At 53.7% G+C, this 24,273-nt stretch overlaps 1 protein-coding gene across 1 annotated transcript in view; it reads right to left on the reverse strand.

The window, feature by feature from the left end:
• Window positions 1-274: 274 nt before the first annotated feature.
• The window catches only part of TARBP1 (TAR (HIV-1) RNA binding protein 1), a 77,285-nt gene continuing 53,286 nt past the window's right edge, over window positions 275-24,273 (reverse strand). The window contains exons 22-30 of the mRNA XM_036277524.1: window positions 23,424-23,573; window positions 19,832-19,918; window positions 9,624-9,820; window positions 7,870-7,951; window positions 5,675-5,846; window positions 1,622-1,813; window positions 1,318-1,442; window positions 824-960; window positions 275-561 (exon numbers count right to left, since the gene is read on the reverse strand). Of these exons, the coding sequence (XP_036133417.1) occupies window positions 354-561; window positions 824-960; window positions 1,318-1,442; window positions 1,622-1,813; window positions 5,675-5,846; window positions 7,870-7,951; window positions 9,624-9,820; window positions 19,832-19,918; window positions 23,424-23,573 (1,350 nt within the window). The 3' untranslated portion in view covers window positions 275-353. The remainder of the gene's footprint in view (window positions 562-823; window positions 961-1,317; window positions 1,443-1,621; window positions 1,814-5,674; window positions 5,847-7,869; window positions 7,952-9,623; window positions 9,821-19,831; window positions 19,919-23,423; window positions 23,574-24,273) is intronic.

Genomic DNA, 24,273 nt, shown 5'->3' on the forward strand with positions numbered 1-24,273 from the left:
GCTGGCGGCGTCTTGCCAGGCGTGTTCCCCCGGAACCAGAGCAAAGGCGAAGCGCCAAGCAGAGCCCGACCCCCAAGCCACAGGGGCGCGGTCAGAGCCGTCAGCAGCCCTCCTCCTGCCTCAGTCCACACGAGGCTGTTCTGACAACTCATTTTTAGGAAAGAACTGATCTTTTAAAATTACGTTGTTTTATTTCCACGATCATTTAAAACATTGTACTAAAGCAGCAATACAGTTTAGATAAAAATGTTTATTAAAGAGGACAACATATAGTAATATGTTTAAGGCACATGAAAAGGTTTGGCATTATATTGTAAGAAGAAAAATACAAATTATTCCAGCACGTTCGGAATCTATTTCATTTGCCCAGAGCGCGCCGTTTCTGCGCGGCTCCGCAGCCGGGAGGGCGCCTGGGGGCGCGCCTGCTGCCGGGTGTACTCCCAGACCAGCAGGGCGGCGCTCACGTGCACGTTCAGCGAGCGCGTGATGCCCTGCTGCGGGATTTCCACGCACACGTCCAGCTGCTGGATCAGGTTGGCTGGGATTCCTTCGCGCTCGTTTCTGGGGAAAGTGGAAGAAAGGTTACTTTTCCTGTAATAAGCAGTGTTTTTCTCAGATATTCTGAATATTCCTGGAAGAGACAGGTTAACAAAAGTAAGTCTTAGCTACCAGGAAAAGAAGGATAACAAAACAGTGCATGGGTCAGTTCTCCGTTCACCTGGCCTCCCAGACGGGAGCAGAGTGCGAGCCCAGGTGGAGGTTAGTAGCAGGGCCCAGCACTGATGTCGGGTGGCTGCCCCCCCCCCCCCCCGAAGGCGCTCACCCCAGCAGGAGCAGGGAGCTCTCCGGGAAGCGGTAGTGCGTCAGGGCCGCGCTCCGAGCCGTCTGCTCCGCGCCCACGACCGTGTAGCCTTCCGCCTTCTTCTGCTGCAGGAAGCCCGGCAGCTGGGAGGGTCTCACCTTAATATTCATGTTCAAAGAGCAGAACATTAAATCATTCAGTGACAGCCCTGCTTGAAGTAAAATCTGTTTTAAAAAAACTCTTATTAAACTAAGTTTGCTCAAAAGTCTTGAAAAAGGGAAGGACAGACTCATGCACGTGAACAAGAGCTCCCCCGAGGTCACAGACGTGTCAGTCATTCCGAAAGCGGCGCCGCACCCCGATCTCCGAAAGCAGGGCCTGGGGAGGCGGCGGGGGTGGGGGGGGTGGGGGGGGGCAGAAGGAACGCACTGATCCTCCCTCCCTGCACTCGCACGCGGAATGCAGCGCTACAGCTCTCAGCAAGTGAACCTCCAGCGATGAGTGCGTCCACCCACCTCCACTAGAGGAAGCCACTGCTCCGCGGAGACACTGAGGTGCTGGAACTGCTTGTCGCGGACGCACTGGAGGCTGCCGACCACCAGCAGCGCGGCCCCGAACACCTCGCAGGTGCGGCAGAGCCCTGCGGAGCAAGCGAGTCACGTGCGCCCTGCACCCGGGGGAAGGGGCCGTGGCCACATCCCGGGAAAGGGCCTCGGGCCTGGCCGCACCCCGTGGGAAACCGCGGGCGTGGCAGGGCACCCACTGAACACTTCCAGGATCAAAGGATTTTAAGCAGGCCCCCCGAGTACTGAGTGTTACCTCCTAAATTGGTGGGTTTATCGATGAGCGAGGCCACTACAATCAGTCGGCTGATGGACTTCCCAAGCTTGGCAGCACGATCCCGAAGCACCAGCTCCAGGTCTAAGTCGGGAACATAGTTCTTCCACGGGATGATCTTCTTCTGCACGTCGGTCCACTCGGGCTGCTGCTCTGCTTCCCCGGAGCAAGGGCCTGGGCGGAAAACGATCCCGTCTGTAGCCAGTCCCCTCGCCTACGCTGTGTAATATACTTTCATATATTTATAGATATTTATACATTACATAATCCCGTCTGTAGCCAGTCCCCTCGCCTACGCTGTGTAATATACTTTCATATATTTATAGATATTTATACATTACATAATCCCGTCTGTAGCCAGTCCCCTCGCCTACGCTGTGTAATATACTTTCATATATTTATAGATATTTATACATTACATAATCCCGTCTGTAGCCAGTCCCCTCGCCTACGCTGTGTAATATACTTTCATATATTTATAGATATTTATACATTACATAATCCCGTCTGTAGCCAGTCCCCTCGCCTACGCTGTGTAATATACTTTCATATATTTATAGATATTTATACATTACATAATCCCGTCTGTAGCCAGTCCCCTCTCCTACGCTGTGTAATATACTTTCATATATTTATAGATATTTATACATTACATAATCCCGTCTGTAGCCAGTCCCCTCGCCTACGCTGTGTAATATACTTTCATATATTTATAGATATTTATACATTACATAATCCCGTCTGTAGCCAGTCCCCTCTCCTACACTGTGTAATATACTTTCATATATTTATAGATATTTATACATTACATAATCCCGTCTGTAGCCAGTCCCCTCTCCTACACTGTGTAATATACTTTCATATATTTATAGATATTTATACATTACATAATCCCGTCTGTAGCCAGTCCCCTCTCCTACGCTGTGTAATATACTTTCATATATTTATAGATATTTATACATTACATAATCCCGTCTGTAGCCAGTCCCCTCTCCTACGCTGTGTAATATACTTTCATATATTTATAGATATTTATACATTACATAATCCCGTCTGTAGCCAGTCCCCTCTCCTACGCTGTGTAATATACTTTCATATATTTATAGATATTTATACATTACATAATCCCGTCTGCAGCCAGTCCCCTCTCCTACACTGTGTAATATACTTTCATATATTTATAGATATTTATACATTACATAATCCCGTCTGCAGCCAGTCCCCTCTCCTACACTGTGTAATATACTTTCATATATTTATATTTATATATATTTACACATTACATAATCCCGTCTGTAGCCAGTCCCCTCTCCTACGCTGTGTAATATACTTGCATATATTTATAGATATTTATACATTACATAATCCCGTCTGCAGCCAGTCCCCTCTCCTACACTGTGTAATATACTTTCATATATTTATATTTATATATATTTATACATTACATAATCCCGTCTGTAGCCAGTCCCCTCTCCTACACTGTGTAATATACTTTCATATATTTATAGATATTTATACATTACATAATCCCGTCTGTAGCCAGTCCCCTCTCCTACACTGTGTAATATACTTTCATATATTTATAGATATTTATACATTACATAATCCCGTCTGTAGCCAGTCCCCTCTCCTACACTGTGTAATATACTTGCATATATTTATAGATATTTATACATTACATAATCCCGTCTGCAGCCAGTCCCCTCTCCTACACTGTGTAATATACTTTCATATATTTATATTTATATATATTTACACATTACATAATCCCGTCTGTAGCCCAGTCCCCTCCCTCTCTCATACTCTGTAATATATTTTTATATATTTACATATATACTTTATATCATACATATATTTTAAGAGTTTAAAATGATAGTTTAGGATGAGATTCATTAACTAAAGAACTTGGATTCAGACACAATTGCCATTTTCATAATGATTTTTTAAGTTTTCAAATTCAAGTCTACTAACCATGAAAACATCGGACAGCCTTGGGCACACTTTCTTTACATTTTTATCATACCCAGATTTGGGAAGCATCTTAGATCCATACAGTGTCATAGTTTACTAGCATTTTTTCTTAGAGGTACATAAAATAATGGTGTATCCTACAAACAATGTATTAAACTAGAATTTTCTGAAGAACTATATTCCTGAAAATATACATAGTCTTTATTTTAAATTACTTTGCAAGTACCTAGGGGAACGTTTCTAAAGCAAAGCATATTTTCTTACCTAACCAATGGGTCCCAGCAGGTGACTAGCCTGTCCGACCACAGTGCTTGCCTAACCGCTGAGTCCCAGCAGGTGACTAGGCCCGTCCGACCACAGTGCTTGTCTAACCGCTGAGTCCCAGCAGGTGACTAGGCCCGTCCGACCACAGTGCTTGTCTAACCGCTGAGTCCCAGCAGGTGACTAGGCCCGTCCGACCACAGTGCTTGCCTAACCGCTGAGTCCAAGCAGGTGACTGGCCCGTCCGACCAGTGCCTTGATCTCAGCACTGGACTGAGGTGAGCGTCAGGCCCTTCCTGGAACCTGTCCTACTGCAAACTGTTGACAGAGCAACCAGGGAGCAGGTACTTCCTGGGGATGGAAGGACGCTCTGAGAACAACACCACAGCACTGCAGAGGGGGCGTGTTCCCCCAGACGGGTTGTTCACACCCGGAAGAGGGGGCAGAGGAAGGCCCACCCAGGCTCGGGGAGCACAGCGTGGGGAATGCCCCGCCCCAGCTGCACTGGGTTTGCTCACAGCCTGGAGGAGGGAGGTGGCTCCGCCAGATCACAAGGACTTTGCATATATGATAAAGAATTAATTCCACAGACAGGAGCCATTCAAGGGCTTGGAGAGGGGAATAACAGATGTGGTTTTGAGTTTTAGAAAAATCCCTCTTAAAAGCTGGGACTGGAAAACCATTCAGGACTTTACACTAGTCCAGGCGAAGACAGGGACAGCCCAAATGAAGTCACTGCAAGAGGGGCCACAGGAACAGCAGCCAGAAGGGAAGCAGACTCGCCAGAGGCAATGGGAAGGGACAGCATGCAGTGCCGGTGACTCCGGATGGAAGGGCACAGAGGAGGCCGGGGAGGGACAGCGTGCAGTGCCGGTGACTCTGGACGGAAGGGCACAGAGGAGGCCAGGGAGGGACAGCGTGCAGTGCCGGTGACTCCGGACGGAAGGGCACAGAGGAGGCCGGGGAGGGACAGTGTGCAGTGCCGGTGACTCCGGATGGAAGGGCACAGAGGAGGCCGGGGAGGGACAGCGTGCAGTGCCGGTGACTCTGGACGGAAGGGCACAGAGGAGGCCGGGGAGGGACAGCGTGCAGTGCTGGTGACTCTGGATGGAAGGGCACAGAGGAGCTGGTGTGACAAGGCAAATCCACCTGGACGTGTTGAGTTTAAAGAGCTGATGGAGTGCCCAGCAGGCCCAGGAAAGAGGCCGGGCAGAGCCAGATGTGGTTTTGGTGAGGTTACAGGCTAGGGCGCACCAGCACCAGTTGTGACCTAGTGACAATGCAGACCTCGGCAGCATGCTGAGGGTTGGCCGTGAATCAAGCTGGGTGTGGAGCGTGGGCCTTGGGTTTCAGGGAAGGAGGGCCGCAGGGCAGGGGGGAGCCATGGAAGCTTGAGGAAGAAGGTGACAGGAGACGGGACATCCAACCAGACCGAGGAGGGTCGGCTCCATTCTTAAATGGGACAAGAAATTTCATAATGTGGCCCTTTCTAAAGTCTGTATTTTATAGAAATATATAGTGGAGAAGCAATGAATGTTAATGAACAGTATTTCAAAGAAGAGAGAAGCCAGCAGCTTACGTGACGAGCGGGCCAGGCGTCTGCGGCTCGCGCAGCGCCGCTCCCGGCCAGCCGCAGGCCTTGTCCAGGGCACACCGCGTCTCCACGCCGGCTTCTCTCCACGTGGGGAGCAGAGCTCACACATCAACAAAAAAGTGCTTTTTTCAGCCCCTGTTCTAAGTAACTCACGTCAATAAGCCTGAGCAAGTCAGCAGTGGGGAAAATAAAACAAAAACCCTCTTCACCTCCGTCCTGCTGGGCCCAGGCCTCTGGCTGCAGTTCACGAAGCCGGGTTGGGGACAGGCAGCGCTGAGGGCCGGCTCCCGAGGGGATGTCCGTGAACCTGGAGAACTTCTCCATGGTGATCCATTCGTCCTCAACGAGGCCAGAAAGGCGTGGAAGGATGTAAAATATGGTCTGAAAAGAAAATTGTAAAATCTAAATTTTCTCTTAAAAATAACCAAAAAATATGTAACTGTTTAAAGTACAAGTTATTACTACTGTATTTCCCGAAACTACCGTATCTGATCAAATTACATAATGTCTATCTTGTAGCAACTGTCTGTACACACGCATCGGGTTTCCTAAGGAACCCGGCGTGTGACTCGGGAACCCCTCGCGCATCGTGTCTCCTAAGGAACCCCGCGCGTGACTCGGGAACCCCCCCTCGCGCATCCTGTTTCCTAAGGAACCCGGCGCGTGACTCGGGAACCCCCCCTCGCGCATCCTGTTTCCTAAGGAACCCGGCGCGTGACTCGGGAACCCCCCCTCGCGCATCCTGTTTCCTAAGGAACCCAGCGTGTGACTCGGGAACCCCCCCTCGCGCATCCTGTTTCCTAAGGAACCCCGCGCGAGACTCAGGAACCCCCCCTCGCGCATCCTGTTTCCTAAGGAACCCCGCGCGTGACTCGGGAACCCCCCCTCGCGCATCCTGTTTCCTAAGGAACCTGGCGGGTGACTCGGGAACCCCTCGCGCAGGCTGAGCTCCCACGCGGGTGTCCCCAGGGGCAGGGCACCAGCCGCCCTCCCCTAGCAGAGCCGGGCTCAGTGCTGACGCCGGCAGCGTCGGGAGCAGTGCTGCCCACTGATCACCAGCACTGCCACTGGGCAGCCAGTCAGCCTTCCTGGCTCCAGCGTCCTCACTTGTGACGTGTGGACAGGGTGAGGTTAAACAGCATGAAAAGAAGCGTCTTATACACTGCACACTGTGAACAGTACTATTTGGGCACCACATGAACAGTCCTTTCTTTCTCTTACCTGTGAGAACCGAGGACCAGAAAATCACCAAGGTCAAAGGCACACAAGCAGCGGCAGCAGAGCAACAGGAGATTTAAAAGCAACTGAAGGAAGAACGTGCAGGCTCCACCCCCGCTCTGACCACTGGTTTTCTTCACCCACCATTTGTGCCAATGGAAACCAGCGTCATGACTGCAACGAGTTCTCTAAGGAGGTACTCATGTAGCTACACGTGTAAGGAGACAGCTCTGTGCACCATCAGTGTATCTGCACATACAGTTACGGTTCTTCACACCGTGAACAGAGGGGGTGCCGAGAACGCGGGCGCGAGGCCGTCCAAGGCAGGGAGGAGGAAAGGAAGGTCTTACTCCTGCTGGAAACTGACAGGAAGGTGGACCTAGCACAGAGGGAGTGAAGACTCCTTCAGAAAGATGCCAGTCTTCTGGGCACCAAGGACACAGCACAGAGCATGTTAAAATAGTTGGAAAATCCGAAACAACGTTTGCAATGAAGCAGCAGAAAGTACACATTAGCGCTCCACGGTGACATCTCACAACACAGAGCTGTTTGCTTAGAGGCCAGCTTCCCGGTGATCCACCAAAACCACTCCCTTGCGCCAGCAGCTCAGGTTAGATACTCCAGGTTCTTCAGGGGAAAAGAACCAGGTCAAGTGTTTCCATTCAAAGGGAGGAAGTGATACAATGTCTATAAATTTTAGTAGCTTAGATATCAAGTTCACTGATTTACACACCAGTTGTAATAAACATGTTTACGGTTCTTAAAATTACATCAGCGCACAGCGGGGGGCACCGGTGCTATCACTCTCAGGCCCAGACCCAGAAAAGGCCATTAACAAGAGTAGATCTCGGTCTGCAGTCATGATGGGCTTCATCACCACACAATCTCACCTGCACGAATGACCTCACTCATTTCCTTTTAATGTCACAACAGATTTCTGTTCAGAGTTAAATATTCCCCCTTCCAGTGTTTACAAGCCCGACTGCCTGAGAAAGAGTGGAGATCCAGTTTTCACTGCTGAAGAGTGAAGTGCAAGTCGTCTGCATAAAGGGGCGGAATCCAGCTCAGTGCTTCACCGCGCTGGGAGGAGCTGGCTCCGCAGACCGGCCACGGCCACGGCCACGGCCACGGCCACGGGCGCGTCAGGGCTGCCAACAGGAGAGCTGCGTGGACCTTCTCTGCTCACCTCCAGACAGTGGTCCTCAAGTGGGTGAAATGCCGCAAAGAAGAAGTGGTCTCGGATGCGCTGCCAGCTCTTCTGGGCATTCCTGAGGGGTGACAATGGGGTGAAGGGGACACGGTGAGGGAAACTGGCTCCTCTCAGAGGGGCTGCAGGACTTAGAAAGAATGGAAAACTCTGTGAATTTTACCCTAAGATTTATACACCTGTACCTCCAAGATCAACATACTTTAAAGACTGACACTACATTTCACCTTTTGAAATGAAATACAAAACAGACTAACTGAATAACTCTCAAAGTCCTACAACAAAGAAGGATTCACAAGAATGGAACCCAGGTCTGTACTTATGGAGCTTAGGGGTCAGTCTGGGTGGTGTGCGGGGCCTGCGCTCCATCCAACAGCAGGGCAGCTGACCGGGTGGAGCTTAGGGGTCAGTCTGGGTGGTGTGCGGGGCCTGCGCTCCATCCAACAGCAGGGCAGCTGACCGGGTGGGAGCTTAGGGGTCAGTCTGGGTGGTGTGCGGGGCCTGCGCTCCATCCAACAGCAGGGCAGCTGACCGGGTGGAGCTTAGGGGTCAGTCTGGGTGGTGTGCGGGGCCTGCGCTCCATCCAACAGCAGGGCAGCTGACCGGGTGGAGCTGAGGGGTCAGTCTGGGTGGTGTGCGGGGCCTGCGCTCCATCCAACAGCAGGGCAGCTGACCGGGTGGAGCTGAGGGGTCAGTCTGGGTGGTGTGCGGGGCCTGCGCTCCATCCAACAGCAGGGCAGCTGACCGGGTGGAGCTGAGGGGTCAGTCTGGGTGGTGTGTGGGGCCTGCGCTCCATCCAACAGCAGGGCAACTGACCGGGTGGAGCTGAGGGGTCAGTCTGGGTGGTGTGCGGGGCCTGCGCTCCATCCAACAGCAGGACAGCTGACCGGGTGGGAGCTAGGGGTCAGTCTGGGTGGTGTGCGGGGCCTGCGCTCCATCCAACAGCAGGGCAGCTGACCGGGTGGGAGCTAGGGGTCAGTCTGGGTGGTGTGCGGGGCCTGCGCTCCATCCAACAGCAGGACAGCTGACCGGGTGGAGCTGAGGGGTCAGTCTGGGTGGTGTGTGGGGCCTGCGCTCCATCCAACAGCAGGGCAGCTGACCGGGTGGGAGCAGCACCAGAGGAACAGCCCGCCAGACAGAAGTTAAATGCTTGGGAGGAGGAACTCCACAGACACCTTGTAGGCGGAGAAGACCCTTGCCCGGGCTCGCTCTCTCCTTTGGGGGCTACGACAGAGCCAAACTTTCGCCCACGTGATGGTCAGGGCAGGACTCACTGATGTGCTCCCGGTTTTCCACACGCTACTTCATGTGCCTGAAAAGCCGCTCCAAACTCCTACCACTGGCTCGCGTGGACGGGTGAGCGCCTTTGAGCACGTGAAGGAGGACCGCTCTGTGGACTCAGAGGGCCTGGGGCTCTGCAGTGTGCAAGCCTGGCCTTCCGGACCGTGAGTGGCAGTGACCACAGGGATGCAGCACCTCGAGCCGAGGCAGGAGCGTCTGGTGAGGCCCCTGCAGGGGCTGTAGGAGAGGCCGGGGCAGGTGCCCTCGCCTCCACCCACAGCAGCAGCGCTTGAGAAGGTCAAGTGAACCAACACCCAAGCCCTTAGTGCACATCACACCGTGGGCCACGCCAGCTCTGCCTGTCTGGGCTCTGCGCTCCCTGTGACTTCAGAGGGGTCCCCTTCTCCAAGCCGCCTCTGTGCCACTGAAGTGCTGCCGGGTACAGTCCTCACCCTGCTCCGTGCGCACTTTCCACTTGATTAAGGCTGGATTCGATCACAGACGTCAGGGCGTCCAGTCCTTCCACTTGCAACGTCCCACACATGCTCCAGATTTTCCTCAGAGCGACCAGCGCGTACAGCCGGACACTGAAATTGTGGCTGAGGGCCCACCGCAGCACGAGGTCCAGGGCTTGCTTCAGAATGAGCTTCTGAAAAGGAAGAATCACTCAGACGGGCCACCTGACCCTGGATTGGGTAACCGAGAACAAGGTACACCTACACTACTGCGTGCCCACTAGCAGGGCTCCCCAACTTCTCCGGAGACAGGACGTGCTGGCATTGAATTCCGAAACAGAAAAGCACCCTCCCAGAGCTTTGTGTCCACTCGTGACGCCGCAGCGCCCCCCACTGCGGCACCTGCGTCCACTCGTGACGCCGCAGCGCCCCCCACTGCGGCACCTGCGTCCACTCGTGACGCCGCAGTGCCCCCCACTGCGGCACCTGTGCAAGTCAAAGTACTTTCATGCCAACCACTGTACAACCACAATGTTAAAACCATGGCCCCATCCCCTGCTACCTCGCCTTGGGCTGAAAAAGAGAAACACTGAGCCCTGGCCGGTTTGGCTCAGCGGTTAGAGCATCAGGCTGCGGTCCAGAGAGACCCGGGTTCGGTTCCCGCTAAGGGCATGTACCTCCGTTGCAGTTTGTCCCCAGCCCTGGTCGGTTGTGCAGGGGCAGCCACTCGATGTGTCCCTTCACGTCAATGTTTCTCTCTCTCTCTCTCCCTCCTACTCTATCTGAACAAAATGTCCTCAGGTGAGGCCCTGGCCGGTTTGGCTCAGTGGTTGGAGCGTCGGCCTGCGGTTCAGAGAGACCCGGGTTCGGTTCCCGCTAAGGGCACGTACCTCGGTTGCAGTTTGTCCCCGGCCCTGGTTGGTCGTGCGGGTGGCAGCTACTCGATGTGTCCCTTCACGTCGATGTTTCTCTCTCTCTCTTCCTCTCTCTTCCTCCCGCTCTATCTGAACAAAAAATGGAAAAATGTCCTCGGGTGAGGATAAAAAAAAAAAAAATGTCCTCAGGTGAGGATTAACAAAAAGAGAGAGAGAGAAACCCTAAGCCCCCTGTGACCTGGAAGCACGGCCACTGCCGGGTGTCGGTGAGGGCGGCTTCCCTCCTGGGGCTGGGTTCTGAACTACCCACTTACCTGTGTTCCCCACAGAGCGCGAGGGGGGCAGGAAAATTAAGTGACGAGAAAAGTTTAAGCTTCCCTTAGTCCTTTGAAAACTCCCAGCCCAGAGAGTGTGTCAGCCATAGCCCCTGATGTTTACAGTGACACCGTGTCGCTGGGGACTCGGATGGACTCCGACCCCCTCCATGTTCCTACTTAGTGGTCACCTGTCAGTGTCACTGGCTGCACCCCAGTAATGACTGACAGTTTCTACTGATGAAAACAATCACGTCCACAGGAGTTCCCAGTACTTCAGCATGGTGGACAGCTCCCTGCAACACCCCAGTGTTCCCTGAGGACACAATACAGATACAAATCATCCTCCTTATTACATCCCTTTATTCAACATTCATCAATATTGACCAAAGGTCAGTGTACTGCAGTACGCTGGGACCACCCCTGGGACACACACACACCACACACACTCGTAACACACACCACACACACTCGTAACACATAACACACACACCACACACTCGTAACACACACCACACACATGTAACACACCACACACACTCGTAACACACACACCACACACACTCGTAACACACACACCACACACACTCGTAACACACACCACACACTCGTAACACACACCACACTCTCATAACACACACACCACACACACTCGTAACACACACCACACACTCGTAACACACACACCACACACACTCGTAACACACACACCACACACTCGTAACACACACCACACACTCTCGTAACACACATATCACACACACATCACACACACACCACACACTCATAACACACACCCCACACACTCGTAACACACACACACCACACACTCGTAACACACACACATCACACACACATAACACACACACCACACACTCGTAACACACACACATCACACACACATAACACACACACCCCACACATTCGTAACACACACACCACACACACACACATAACACACCACACACACACATAACACACACCCGTAACACACACACATAATACACAAATACCACACACACACCCATAACACCCACACAAATACAAACACCACACACCCACCACACACACACCCATAACACACACCACCATTTGTGATGAGCTCACACAGGCGCTGCCTGTAGCTGAGCAGGGCCAGGGAGAGTGGCCAGGCAGGGCCCAGCTAAGATGGCCACAGGGGCAGAGAGGAGGAAACGCATCTACTTGGCTACAAGGGAGACCAGAGAGAAACACCTGAAGCGGCCACTTGCCGTGGCCCATGGCCACGTCTCCATTCTGATCCAGGAAGAGGGAAGCAGGGGGGCCGACCTGCTGACACTCTCCCCACCACCAGCCGGAGGCAGGGGCCTTCCTTTCGCTCACTGCAGAACCTGGGGCCGAGAACGTCACAGGAAGACACAGAATAGCACAGGACAGACATTCACGGGAGGCGGAGGGGGGCGATGGTGAATCGAGCGGCTTCTTCAGGGCGCCCTGCCCCGTGGGCTTGTGGCCAGCGGGTCGCACTGCGCAGCCCACCTGCACGGTCTCTGCTGACCCCCCCAGACTCGAGCCCTCTGCCGGTTCTCCCTGCTCTCTCCGTCTTCTCCCGTGAGGGATTCTGCTTCCTCCCCAGGCCACCTCACCGCTCTCCTCCCTCCTCGCCCTCGGGGTGCTCTTCCACACGCACGCGGCCCCCAGCTGCATTCCCACCCTCCCAGTCCTGGACGTGTGACTCCAGACAGTTCCTTCTCCGGCATCATGTCAAAACCATGACCCACCATTCTGTGCCGAAGCCATAGCCCAGTCTTTGTTGGGAAACTTGTGACTGTTCTTTTCTGTAAAATCTCTGACCCAGAGCATCCCTCTCACCCCCTCGTCCCAGCCCCTCCCCATCACTGTCACCGCATGGGATTCACGCCCTCTGACCCAGAGCATCCCTCCCAGCCCCTCCCCATCACTGTCACTGCAGTGGGATTCGCGCCCTCTGACCCAGAGCATCCCTCCCAGCCCCTCCCCATCACTGTCACTGCAGTGGGATTCTCGCCCTCTGACCCAGAGCATCCCTCCCAGCCCCTCCCCATCACTGTCACTGCAGTGGGATTCACGCCCTCTGACCCAGAGCATCCCTCCCAGCCCCTCCCCATCACTGTCACTGCAGTGGGATTCGCGCCCTCTGACCCAGAGCATCCCTCCCAGCCCCTCCCCATCACTGTCACTGCAGTGGGATTCACGCCCTCTGACCCAGAGCATCCCTCCCAGCCCCTCCCCATCACTGTCACTGCAGTGGGATTCGCGCCCTCTGACCCAGAGCATCCCTCCCAGCCCCTCCCCATCACTGTCACTGCAGTGGGATTCGCGCCCTCTGACCCAGAGCATCCCTCCCAGCCCCTCCCCATCACTGTCACCGCAGTGGGATTCACGCCCTCTGACCCAGAGCATCCCTCCCAGCCCCTCCCCATCACTGTCACCGCAGTGGGATTCGCGCCCTCTGACCCAGAGCACCCCTCCCAGCCCCTCCCCATCACTGTCACTGCAGTGGGATTCGCGCCCTCTGACCCAGAGCATCCCTCCCAGCCCCTCCCCATCACTGTCACTGCAGTGGGATTCGGCCCTCTGACCCAGAGCATCCCTCCCAGCCCCTCCCCATCACTGTCACTGCAGTGGGATTCGCGCCCTCTGACCCAGAGCATCCCTCCCAGCCCCTCCCCATCACTGTCACTGCAGTGGGATTCGCGCAGTCACAACCTCGTGCCCTGAGCACTGTGGACTGAGTCCCATCTTCTGACCTCCCAGGGCACTCCTCTCCTGTCCTTCACACCTGGTGCCTCCGGTGGCTGCCCGCGGCCCTTCTCCGGGGGAGTGCATGCTCCCTGCCAGAGCCCTCCCGCGTCCCCGGGGCTGCCGTCCAGGCAGGGTGTACGGATTCCCACTGCAGGCTCAGCTCCTTTTCCTCTTCAGCTGAAACTGCTAGCGAGCTCGCTGGAAGCCACGACGCAGCGTCAGTGCCCCGCAGGCCATCCAGTGTCCCTGATGGTGACGCCGACAGATCCCCGCACAGGATCGCGCCAGGACATCACGCAGCGCCCGGTACCCCACCACCTGCTTCACGTGTGTGCGTGGGGCGGTCTGCGGCAGGTTCACATACGCATCGCGTGTGAGCCCATGTGCCTCCATCCCTGTCAGGACCCAACGGGTTCCCACGCCCGAAAGTCCGTCCTGTGCCCTTTACGCCACCCACCTCCGCCCGACAGCTGCTTTAGAAATTATTGGAATTTAATTTTTTTGAAACATGTATAAATTTTAATCTGCCAGAGTTTAGTGGCAGAAACGGGCCTTCGCCACAGAACCACGGAAGCACGAGAGGAAAGGCTCCGGCTCCCGGCTGGCCACGGGGCAGCCACGACCAGGCTGCGGCCGCCCCCACATCGACAACCTGCACAGCCCACACCAGGCTGCGTGCCTGTCCTTCACACCCACAGCCAGGGCACCGGGACGCCAGCCAACACCGCCTCGGTGAGCCCAGCACCCGTGACCGCCCGCCAGGGAGGCTGAGGTCCACGGCCCAACGCCTCTAGGACGCCCGGCTTTGAGAACGTCTCTCCCGCAGAGACTCGGGTTTCCGGCAGGCAGCCCTCGGCCCTCCACCGCCTCTGCTCTAACAGGCAGCACCCTACCCCATGCCTGGCCCCTGGGGTATCTGAGTGGCGACCCTAGAATGATGGAGACCCCTGTGTGCTGCTTCCCCGTCAGGCCTTCCCAAGCCCACCCAGGGCCATTCTCCCTCCCAGCTGCATGTGCACACGTCCCCGCTGACAGACCCACAGCCTGGGCTGACTGTCCCCACTCATCCATACCCCCCTGCTCCTCTCCTATGCTCCCCAATTCTGTGACTGGGCCCCCCAAACCTGGTGGCCCCAGTCGTTTGCGTTTCTCCTCTGTCCATCTAACCACCCCCCGCCCCCCCGCTCTGGTGCTTCTCTTGACCACGTCCCTGGCACATCTGCGAGCCTGCTGCCTAGGGCAGGTCGCCGTGAAGCACCCCAGGGGCTCCACTGCGTCCAGGCTGCCCCGCCCCACTCCCCACCGCACGCGCCACCCCCCTGATCTGGCCCGTTCCCGTGCAGCTCTGCGGCTTGTGCAGGGCTCTGGAGATGAAGTGCAGATTCCTCACACTGAGCACCTCCTCTGTGTCACACACCGTGAGCCGGGAAACGGGAGTTTTAAAAGTATTAATTCACTTGACCAAGTCTGCACCCCAGTAGAAGTGAAGCTAAGATTCAAACAGGCCCATCTGGCCCCTTCTCGGAAGCACTGTGACCTCCCGTCCGGAGCTGGGCCTGCTCACTCCCCACCTCCAGCCGCGCAGTGTCTTCCACACCCTCGGCCTTGCCCTGCGCCCTCTCCCTGCCCACTGCCCCTTCCCGTCTCGGGTCTCTGCGGGGGCTCCCCCTCGGTGGCGGGCTCCCGTCTGCTGTGGTGCCCTTCAGGACGCTCGGCCACGTCCTGCCCTGCACCTCCGTCTGGAACAGGACGCGCGGCCCGTCCCGCCCTGCACCTCCGTCTGGAACAGGACGCGCGGCCCGTCCCGCCCTGCACCCTCCGCCCTGCACCTCCGTCTGGAATAGGCCGTGCGGCCCGTCCTGCCCTGCACCTCCGTCTGGAATAGGCCGTGCGGCCCGTCCTGCCCTGCACCTCCGTCTGGAATAGGCCGTGCGGCCCGTCCTGCCCTACACCTCCGTCTGGAACAGGCCGCCCGGCCCCGTCCCGCCCTGCACCCTCCGCCCTGCACCTCCGTCTGGAATAGGCCGTGCGGGCCCCGTCCCGCCCTGCACCTCCGTCTGGAATAGGACGCGCGGCCCGTCCCGCCCTGCACCTCCGTCTGGAACAGGACGCGCGGCCCGTCCCGCCCTGCACCCTCCGCCCTGCACCTCCGTCTGGAATAGGCCGTGCGGCCCATCCCGCCCTGCACCTCCGTCTGGAACAGGCCGCCCGGCCCCGTCCCGCCCTGCACCCTCCGCCCTGCACCTCTGTCTGGAATAGGCCGTGCGGGCCCCGTCCCGCCCTGCACCTCCGTCTGGAACAGGACGCGCGGCCCGTCTTGCCCTGCACCTCCGTCTGGAACAGGCCGCCCGGCCCCGTCCCGCCCTGCACCCTCCGCCCTGCACCTCCGTCTGGAATAGGCCGTGCGGGCCCCGTCCCGCCCTGCACCTCCGTCTGGTGTCCTGCTCCGTAACAGGAAGCATCGAGCCATCTCGATCCCAAACTCTGACAAGTGGAACGAAGGCCGGACAGTCAGCCACTGTGGAACCCGAGGGGCCCAGGAAAGAGAGGAAGCTGCCAGACCACCCAGCAGTCCCACTTCCGGGCACGGATGCCGAGAAAACAGCAGCAGTGATCCGAAAGAGGTGCCCTGTGCACTGCAGCATGATTTACGGCCGTCGGATGTGGAGGCCACCGAGGTGTCCACTGGCAGACGAGCAGACACCGAAGAGGTGGTGGGTCACACAGTGGGACGCGACTCAGACACAAAACACAATGAGCTCTTCTCATCCGCAACAGAATGGATGGATCGAGGGTATTATGCTAAGTGAAATCGAACAAGAAAGACAAGTGCCATAGGATCGTACTGTTATGTGGGTCTAAAATAAAACAAACAAAACGGAAACAAAAACAGACTGAGAAGCAGAGATCAAACGATGCTGAGAGGAGGGTGGGGAGGAGGAACGGTAGAGGGGAACACAGCCACGGACCTGGGTGGCTCTGCAGGTGACAGGTGGCGTGGACTGTGGCGAGCACACTGTGGCACCTAAAGGTCAGGTCCCTGCACTGTGCCCTAAACTAACGTCATGTGAAGAGTAAGGAACGAAGACGGTGCTGAGAGCCTCCTGTCCCCAGGACGAGGACGTCCCCGTCCCTCACAAGCAGGCGGTGCCTGTCCACTCAGACGGACACGGACGCGCACCGTCCCGACACCGGGCACAACCCCGTCGGATTTCTCCCCTCCTTACAGCCTTGCTCCCGGTCGGTCTGCTCGGTCCAGATGTCCTCAGTGCCACCACTGCCCTTTTCTGTCCCGGGACCCCAGCCAGGACACGTGCCACTTAGCGGCCATGTCCCCAACCCCCCTCTTCCTGTGACAGTTTCTCACTCAAACCACCCATTTGAGGTGCCGTGGCCAGGGACTTACAGACGGCCCTGAACTGGGTTGGGGATGTTTTTCATGAGCTGGGGGGGCTGTGGTGTTTGAGATGACCAAGAGGTCATTTTCATCCCCTCACATCGAGGGACGCACCACCGTCGCAGGTGTTCCCACTGCAAAGTCACCCACACTCCTCCGAAGGACGTCCCGAGCGCAGCCCCATTCACGCCTGAGGGCGGGGTGCTCGAGGCTGGTCGTCTCTTACCCAGGCATTTGCTTACTCCAGTCACTTGTTTCCATCGGTTTGGACACAGACATTTACTTTATACTCTAGGTTGTGACCCAATGTTACTTCACTTATTTTGTCACTCAAGTCGTTTCAGCCTTAGCCACTGGGAGCCCTGTCAGCCTGCCCCGACCGAGTGCCTGTGCACACCATCAAGTATGCGTGTGTCTGTGTCCGTGTGTGCGTGTCTGTCTCTGTGTGTCTGTGTGTGCGTGTCTGTGTGTGCATGTGTCTCTGTGTCTGTGTATGTGTGTGCATATGTGCGTGTGTGTCTGTGCATGTGTGTCTGTGTGTGTGTGTGTCTGTGTGTCTGTGTGCATGTGTCTGTGTATGTGTGTTTCTGTCTATATGTGTCTGTGTATGTCTGTGTGTGTGTCTGTCTCTGTGTGTGTCTGTGTTTCTGTCTCTGTGTGCGTGTGTCTCTATATGTGTCTGTGTCTCTGTGTATGTCTGTGTGTGTGTGTCTGTCTCTGTCTCTGTGTATGTCTGTGTGTGTGTGTCTGTCTCTGTGTCTGTGCTTCTGTCTGTGCGAGTGTGTGTCTGTGTGTATGTCTGTGTGTGTGTGTCTCTGTGTGTGCCTGTCTTTGTGTGTGTGTGTGAAGCATTTTCTGACTTCCTGACACTACAAGATGCTGCAGGTTTATCTTGTGTATTTTCTGCCCCAGTTCTAGAATCTGCCACTTCCCAAGAAGCACCCCTGGTTCCTTCAATTAGAGCATGGTATTCGAAACCAAAATCTGGGTGCTGGGTATACATTACTAGAAAGTGAAACAAGCCATGCTATTCTCCGCAGGGACACACTCCTGTGACTTACGCCAGCTGGTCCGCCCGAGCTGCTCCTCCCGGCCGGGACACAGCACTTCCGGGACATGTGCGAGCCCTGACCTGGACAGAGCGCCCTCCCGGGCCCGCTGGCACGGCTCACACACCGACAGCTGGCTGCGAGCGCAGTCCAAGGGCCCCTTTCTTTCTTTCCCACGGAGCATCTACAACTCCGACTGTCCTGTTTGACAGCAGCTTGAATCTTACCTGACTGCTCAGCACAGATCCCCTCACAGGTTAGTGACAAAGGAACATGCTGAGGAAACGGAAGTCTTAACGGCTGCTTCCAAGACGTCCTTAAACACACTGAGTAGGCAATGACGATCTTTGTAAACTGGCAGTGCAGAGACTAACAAAGTAAACTACTTTGGTCTTTACTTAGGTATTTCATTTAGATTTTTTCCCCCAGAATATGTTGAAATTGAGGTTATTCTATTCCATTCATCAGCATTTTTTTCTTTGGATATTTTGAAAATTAAAAATAGCCCTGGCCGGTTTGGCTCACTGGTTAGAGCATTGGCCTGTGGACCAAAGGGTCTCGGGTTCAATTTCCAGCCAAGGACAGATACCTGGGTTGTAGGTTCGATTCCTGGCCCCCATCAGGGTCCTGCGGAAGGCAACCAATGGATGTGTCTCTCTCATATCAATGTTACTTTCTCCCTCCCTCCCTCCCTCCCACCACTCTATGTAAAATATCAATGGAAAAATATCCTCAGGTGAGGATTAACCAAAAAAAAAAAAAGAAAAGAAAATTTAAAATAAACCTAAAATATTTAATATATAGCAAGTATAAAAAGGATGTAACAGAAAAATACCACATTGTTTACAGATCTGAGTATCTCCTGAGACGAGTTCATTTTCAAATTTGTCTAAACTGACCCCAGCTCTCCCCACCCCCACCTGCACAGTGGTGTGCCTGTGACCTCTCTCGGCAGACTGTCAGGAAGGTGACCTTCAATGTCACCGGATGCTAGGCCTTCTTGAGCTCACCCTCACCTGGATGGCCACACTGCCACCTGGTTGACAGGCCTTGGAGACACCTTCAATTCTGAGATTGTCATGGTTTAAAGGTTAACCCAGGGGGGGCAAGGTCTGTCTCAGGACCGATGAAACAGGTTGACAACCAAATGTGACTGTTACCCATTTAAAGACAAGAACACTGAGAAATTCTAGGAAACCTGTTCCCCCTATATTTTTATTTCATTTTCAACACTAAACAATACTACTTATTTCATATACTAAGTTTCTCCTAAAGTTTACAACACATCAGTATCTTCTCCAAAGATGCAATAATACAGAAGCCACCTCTCGATTTCACTGGTAGGTTTTCCTAAATTCTTCAGCTGCCATGGTGGTCGACCAGGATTAGCTGAGACCTCCACTTGTCTAGTAGCCCGCTACAGAAACTGCCTTGAACCCGAGGACCAACAGCCTTCACACTGCAAATGATGAGCCGTTTACCTGACAGCTTTGAATATCCTGACCTAAGTTTCTTTGTAGGAGCATCTGTTAAACAACGATGTCAGGTCAAGGAACAGTTCGCTGCAATAAAGGAAGTACTACTGAAATACCTGTACAAAATTAATAATTACACCATTAAAGACTGCCCATCGCCGTGTCCGGTGATACAGAATACAACGCAGTCGTGTGTGTGCATCCCGGGGCAGTGGGGGAAGGGGGGAACTGCCGAAAACACAAGCTAGGCTCCACATTCACAAAAATTAGTACAAACACATACAATTTCATTCTAACCGCCAAGGTTAACTCTTCTTACAATTTCAACTCACCTTTTCTGGAATATTTTGCATAATGATGTCCAAATGCGACAAAACCGATAAGAATGTACAAATGCTTGTTTTAAGGTTTTCTTCACCCTGAAAAAAATCCGATAAACCAGTCATTCAAGGCTGAGTGTGGCCCTGGGACACTGCGGGCCCCGGAGAGGCAGCCCCTTCCCACACCGCTGAGGCCTGGGCGAGGAACGGCCTGTGGCCACACGCAGGACAACCCGCAGACACTCACTCCTGTGAAGTGAGGGTGCTGTCCAGGGTGCACTCATTCCAGAAGCGGAGAGGCCTGCAGGACGAGGACGGGCTAGGGGCGGGCCAGGCGCAGGGCGGAGAGCGAACAGGTGGACAGGGAGCCTGACGCACGGAGACAGAGGCAGGTGGAAGGCCAGGCTCCGACGTGAAGAGGGACCATGCAGACGGCGAGAACGCCATGATGAGAGCTATGTCAGAGGGTCAAGGTGGACTCGGAAACCTCCCTGGTCACAGCCACTGGGAGTGACACACTGACGGAGCCAGGCAGATGGACTGGGACCACAGACCGCAGTTCGGGGGGTGGAGGAGGAAGGCTCCCTGTGGAAACCAGACGCCTCAGCACGTGGGGCTGGGACGGAGGTGCCTGTAGGAGGAGCGGGTGAAGACCACGCACACAGGACCGGTGCGGCCTCTCAGCAGCCAGGGGACCGGCTGCACACACTGAGCACCAGGAAAGGCAGTGAGGGCCGGAGGGGGCCGGCCTGGGCGAAGGAGGAGTCAGGCAGCCCTGTGGCTGCTTCTGAGAAGACACATTCTTCTGTGAGCCTTCTATTTCTCTAGAAAAGCGAAGGCAAAGCCATCTGCTTCAAGCAAAGGAAGGAAAGGCTGTAGTGCGTATCTGCCCCGTTTTGGATATTTATCCTGAATCCCCTTCCAAGTTTGGGGACCTCTCCCACCTTACAGGTCTGTGGGGAGCTGACAACAGCAGACGGTCCTTTCCCTAGCCTCCCTGTACCTGACCTGGATCCAGAGATCCCAACACCAAATTCTGAATTGAGAATGCATCACCTAGAAAGGCTGAGCCCACGGAGGGCCCACCTCCACGCAGGTGCGGAGGCCAGGCTGCGTCCAGGGGGCTGATGCACTCCCCCGGCACCGCCCAGGGCTTGCTGTGGCGGCTGCCCCTTGTTCCTGCCTGATCTTCCAGCCTGATTCTGCAGCGCCTGGTGCCTGGTACGTGGCAGGCATTCTGCAAGCTGCCCAGCTCCCTCCTCCTCCACTGCGTGTCCTGTTTGACTCGACTGGCCCCAGCTGTCTGTTTGCTCACCGTGGAACACCCTGACTGATGCCACGGGAAGACCGCAAGAGAGTTCCCAAGGTCTGCCGCTCTCTGCGAACAGTGGGACGGCGCAGAGCAGAACGGAGAGAACGGCTGACGACTGGGGCAGGGAGTCGGGAAGGCCCTGATGTCCCGGCCCGGCCCACTGGGAAGCAGACAGAACAAAGGAGACGAATAAAGCAACAGGTCTGAGGAGCAGTCCAAGAAGAACTGAGACATCTTTCTTCACTGCCTGACCCGAAGAGGAGGAGGGCCTTGGACGGGAAAGGAAGGTGGTAGTAAATGTAAAAGCCCCAGCCTGCCCCCCACCACAGGGTGAGCAGGAAGGTCAGCGGGAGGGAGCCAGGCAGGGAGCGAGGTCCTCATCAGTTCAGGGCACACAGGCTGCAGCTGACAGCAGGCGAAGGGGCTGGAGATGCGGCAGCCAGCAAAGCGGGGTAACAGCCAGGGTGTAGAAAGAAGGGCGGAGGGTTCAATGATGGTTCTTAAAGTAAAACCAAGAAAGCACACATGCAAGGACCAGAGACCAGGGCACCCAGGAAGGGCGCGGGCACGGCAGGGACGGCCGGCTACAGGAAGCCACGCTGAGGCCTGGGGCCGGATAGGGAAGGAGAAGGCGTCCCCGCTCCCAGGTCTGAGAACGCCCTGCAACGTGCTCTCCGGAGTGCGAGGGGAAGGCAAAGAGCACTCCTTGTTGGAGTGTACTAGTGAAGAAGAGAAGACACCAGCAAAGGACATGCAAACACATTCCCTCCCCTAGAACAGGAAGGAGAAAGAGAAAAGGAGGTTCTCCAAGGAAGGTGTCTCCATCTGAGCACCAAGCAGAGCACAAGCTACACAGGGGAGCATGAACTGGGGACCACGGGGCTGGTGTGCAGAAACAATTCGTTCTTGTCAGGAAAGCTGACTGTGAACTCTGCGCTGACCTTAGCATCAGCTCCGTAAGAATGATTCCGAGACACAAGGAGGGGCAGCGGTGTGGACACACAGTCACACTGGATGAGCTGCGATTTCAACACCTGTCCATCATGCACGGCTAAGCTTGGTTTGTGCATTTTAAACAGTCACTCCATTTAGCCTGTCTTTACAGAATGTGGAAGCATTCTGCATACCTTGTAACTTTGCCCTAACCTAGTTACCATACACGTTCCTCCAGAACTGGCTCAGTTACTGAATGTGGAAGGGAGGGTTTCAATACAGCCTTTGAGGTCGTAATGTTGCCATTCTGTCAAGTTTCTTATCTCGCCTTTGCTTTTTTCTTATCTGGTTTAATTTTTCTGATGGTAAAAGCTTTAAAACAGCTGCAGACATTTCCATGGGTCATGTTATGGCTGCTTTTCTGCTCTGTCTTTAACTGGCTTCAGTGCCATGCTGTGCATTTACTAGGACATGATGCATCTGTGAGCACTGTGACGTTCTATGAAATGGGCTGGTAATATTTACAGACAGGGCAGCATTTTATTTTTAATTTATTTAAAAAGAGGCACTACTTATGTGAATCTGAACTGTGGGATATTTCTTGCTTTAAGAGAAGTAACTCCTACACAGAAACTTGTGGCCACAGTTCTGTACATGACCACAGTAAGTGGTATGTCCATAACCTGAGCTTCTTACCGTTACAAATGAGCATTTAGCACAATATATGGCTATAACATTAGGTAAGTAGCTTTCTAATGATCATAAGGTATCAAGGTGAAAAATATACAATTCAATAAGTGAAAACTCAGTGTAAAACTACAGCTCTGTCTCCCTTCATCAAAACAGCTCACACGCACTACAAACTGTTCAGCAGCCCTGAGCACTGCGTACGCCGGGGGCGCTTGGCTGGGCCAGTAACCCTGGGCCTGAGGACCTACCCACCCAAATGAGGTCAGCGTCCACAGTTTTCTTAGGCTGAAGTTTAGGACCTACAGCAAACTATAATGCTGGAAACAGATAACATTTTATTACGGGTTTATAATGATAATTTTTTTATCCAGAAATGTCATTTACTGAAAAATTGTGAAAATTTACATTGTGGTATTTTTTTAAAACCATTACAGAGCATTTTACATGCTGTATATTTTAAGTGAAATAACATTCCAGTTTTATTTTTTAAGATATGAAATTGTTTTTTATATATATATATACATATATATACATACATATATATACATATATATATATGTATATATATGTATATATATGAATGATTTGGGGAAAAGAGAGAAGCAAACCTCTCAGCACAGCCCACATCTTTCCTTAATTTAAAAAATATAAAAAATATCCTTTACTTACATAAGAAAAACAATCCCAGAACTTCGGAAGAAATTGAGGGAATTTATGAAGAACCAATATGATAATCCATTCTATGTAATATTTTATGGATGCTTGATTATTGACGAAACCAGCTTGGAAAATCTTGTCAATGATTCTATTCAAGAAATTCTGAGAAAAATAAAATTCACAAATAAAATTCACAAATTCACAAATAAAAAAAGTACATTTATTATTTTAAATGTACTGTAATTGAGGTATAATTAACATATGAAATTGTGTAAGTGTAAGGGATGAAATGCTGACCAGACGATCACACATCAGATGACCGCCACCCTGCACCGGCTGACCCTCCCTCAGCCAACATCACCATTTCTCTTTGTGGTGGGAACAATTAAGATGTTGTCTCTTACCAATTTTGAAAATGGTAATTAATTTTAATTTAACAAATACTCACCACTAAAAAAAAAGCTTCAAATTTTATTGTAAGTAACTTAAATCTATCACTCGGCAAACAATGACCCTAAAAAACTGTTGAGCAAAGTATAATGAGGTACTTTTCCCGAGTACTTCACCTTGTACTTGGACATCAATTCTGGGGAAAGGTATTTTTTTAAATCCTCACCAGAGGATATGTTTCCATTTATCTTCAGATAAAGTGGGAGGGAAGGAGAGAGAGAAAGAAACATCAGTGTGAGAGAGACACATCGACTGGTTGCCTCCTGCATGACCCCAACCAGGGCCAGGGCCAGGGACAAACCGCAGCCGAGCCCCTGGCCGGAATCAAACCTACAATTCTTCGGTCCGTGGGCTGACGCTCTAACTGCTGAGCCAAACCGGCCAGGGCGAGAAGGTTTTTATTCTCTGTGTC

This window comes from Molossus molossus, unplaced genomic scaffold (genome assembly GCF_014108415.1).
Source record: "Molossus molossus isolate mMolMol1 unplaced genomic scaffold, mMolMol1.p scaffold_m16_p_23, whole genome shotgun sequence".
Lineage (NCBI taxonomy): Eukaryota > Metazoa > Chordata > Mammalia > Chiroptera > Molossidae > Molossus > Molossus molossus.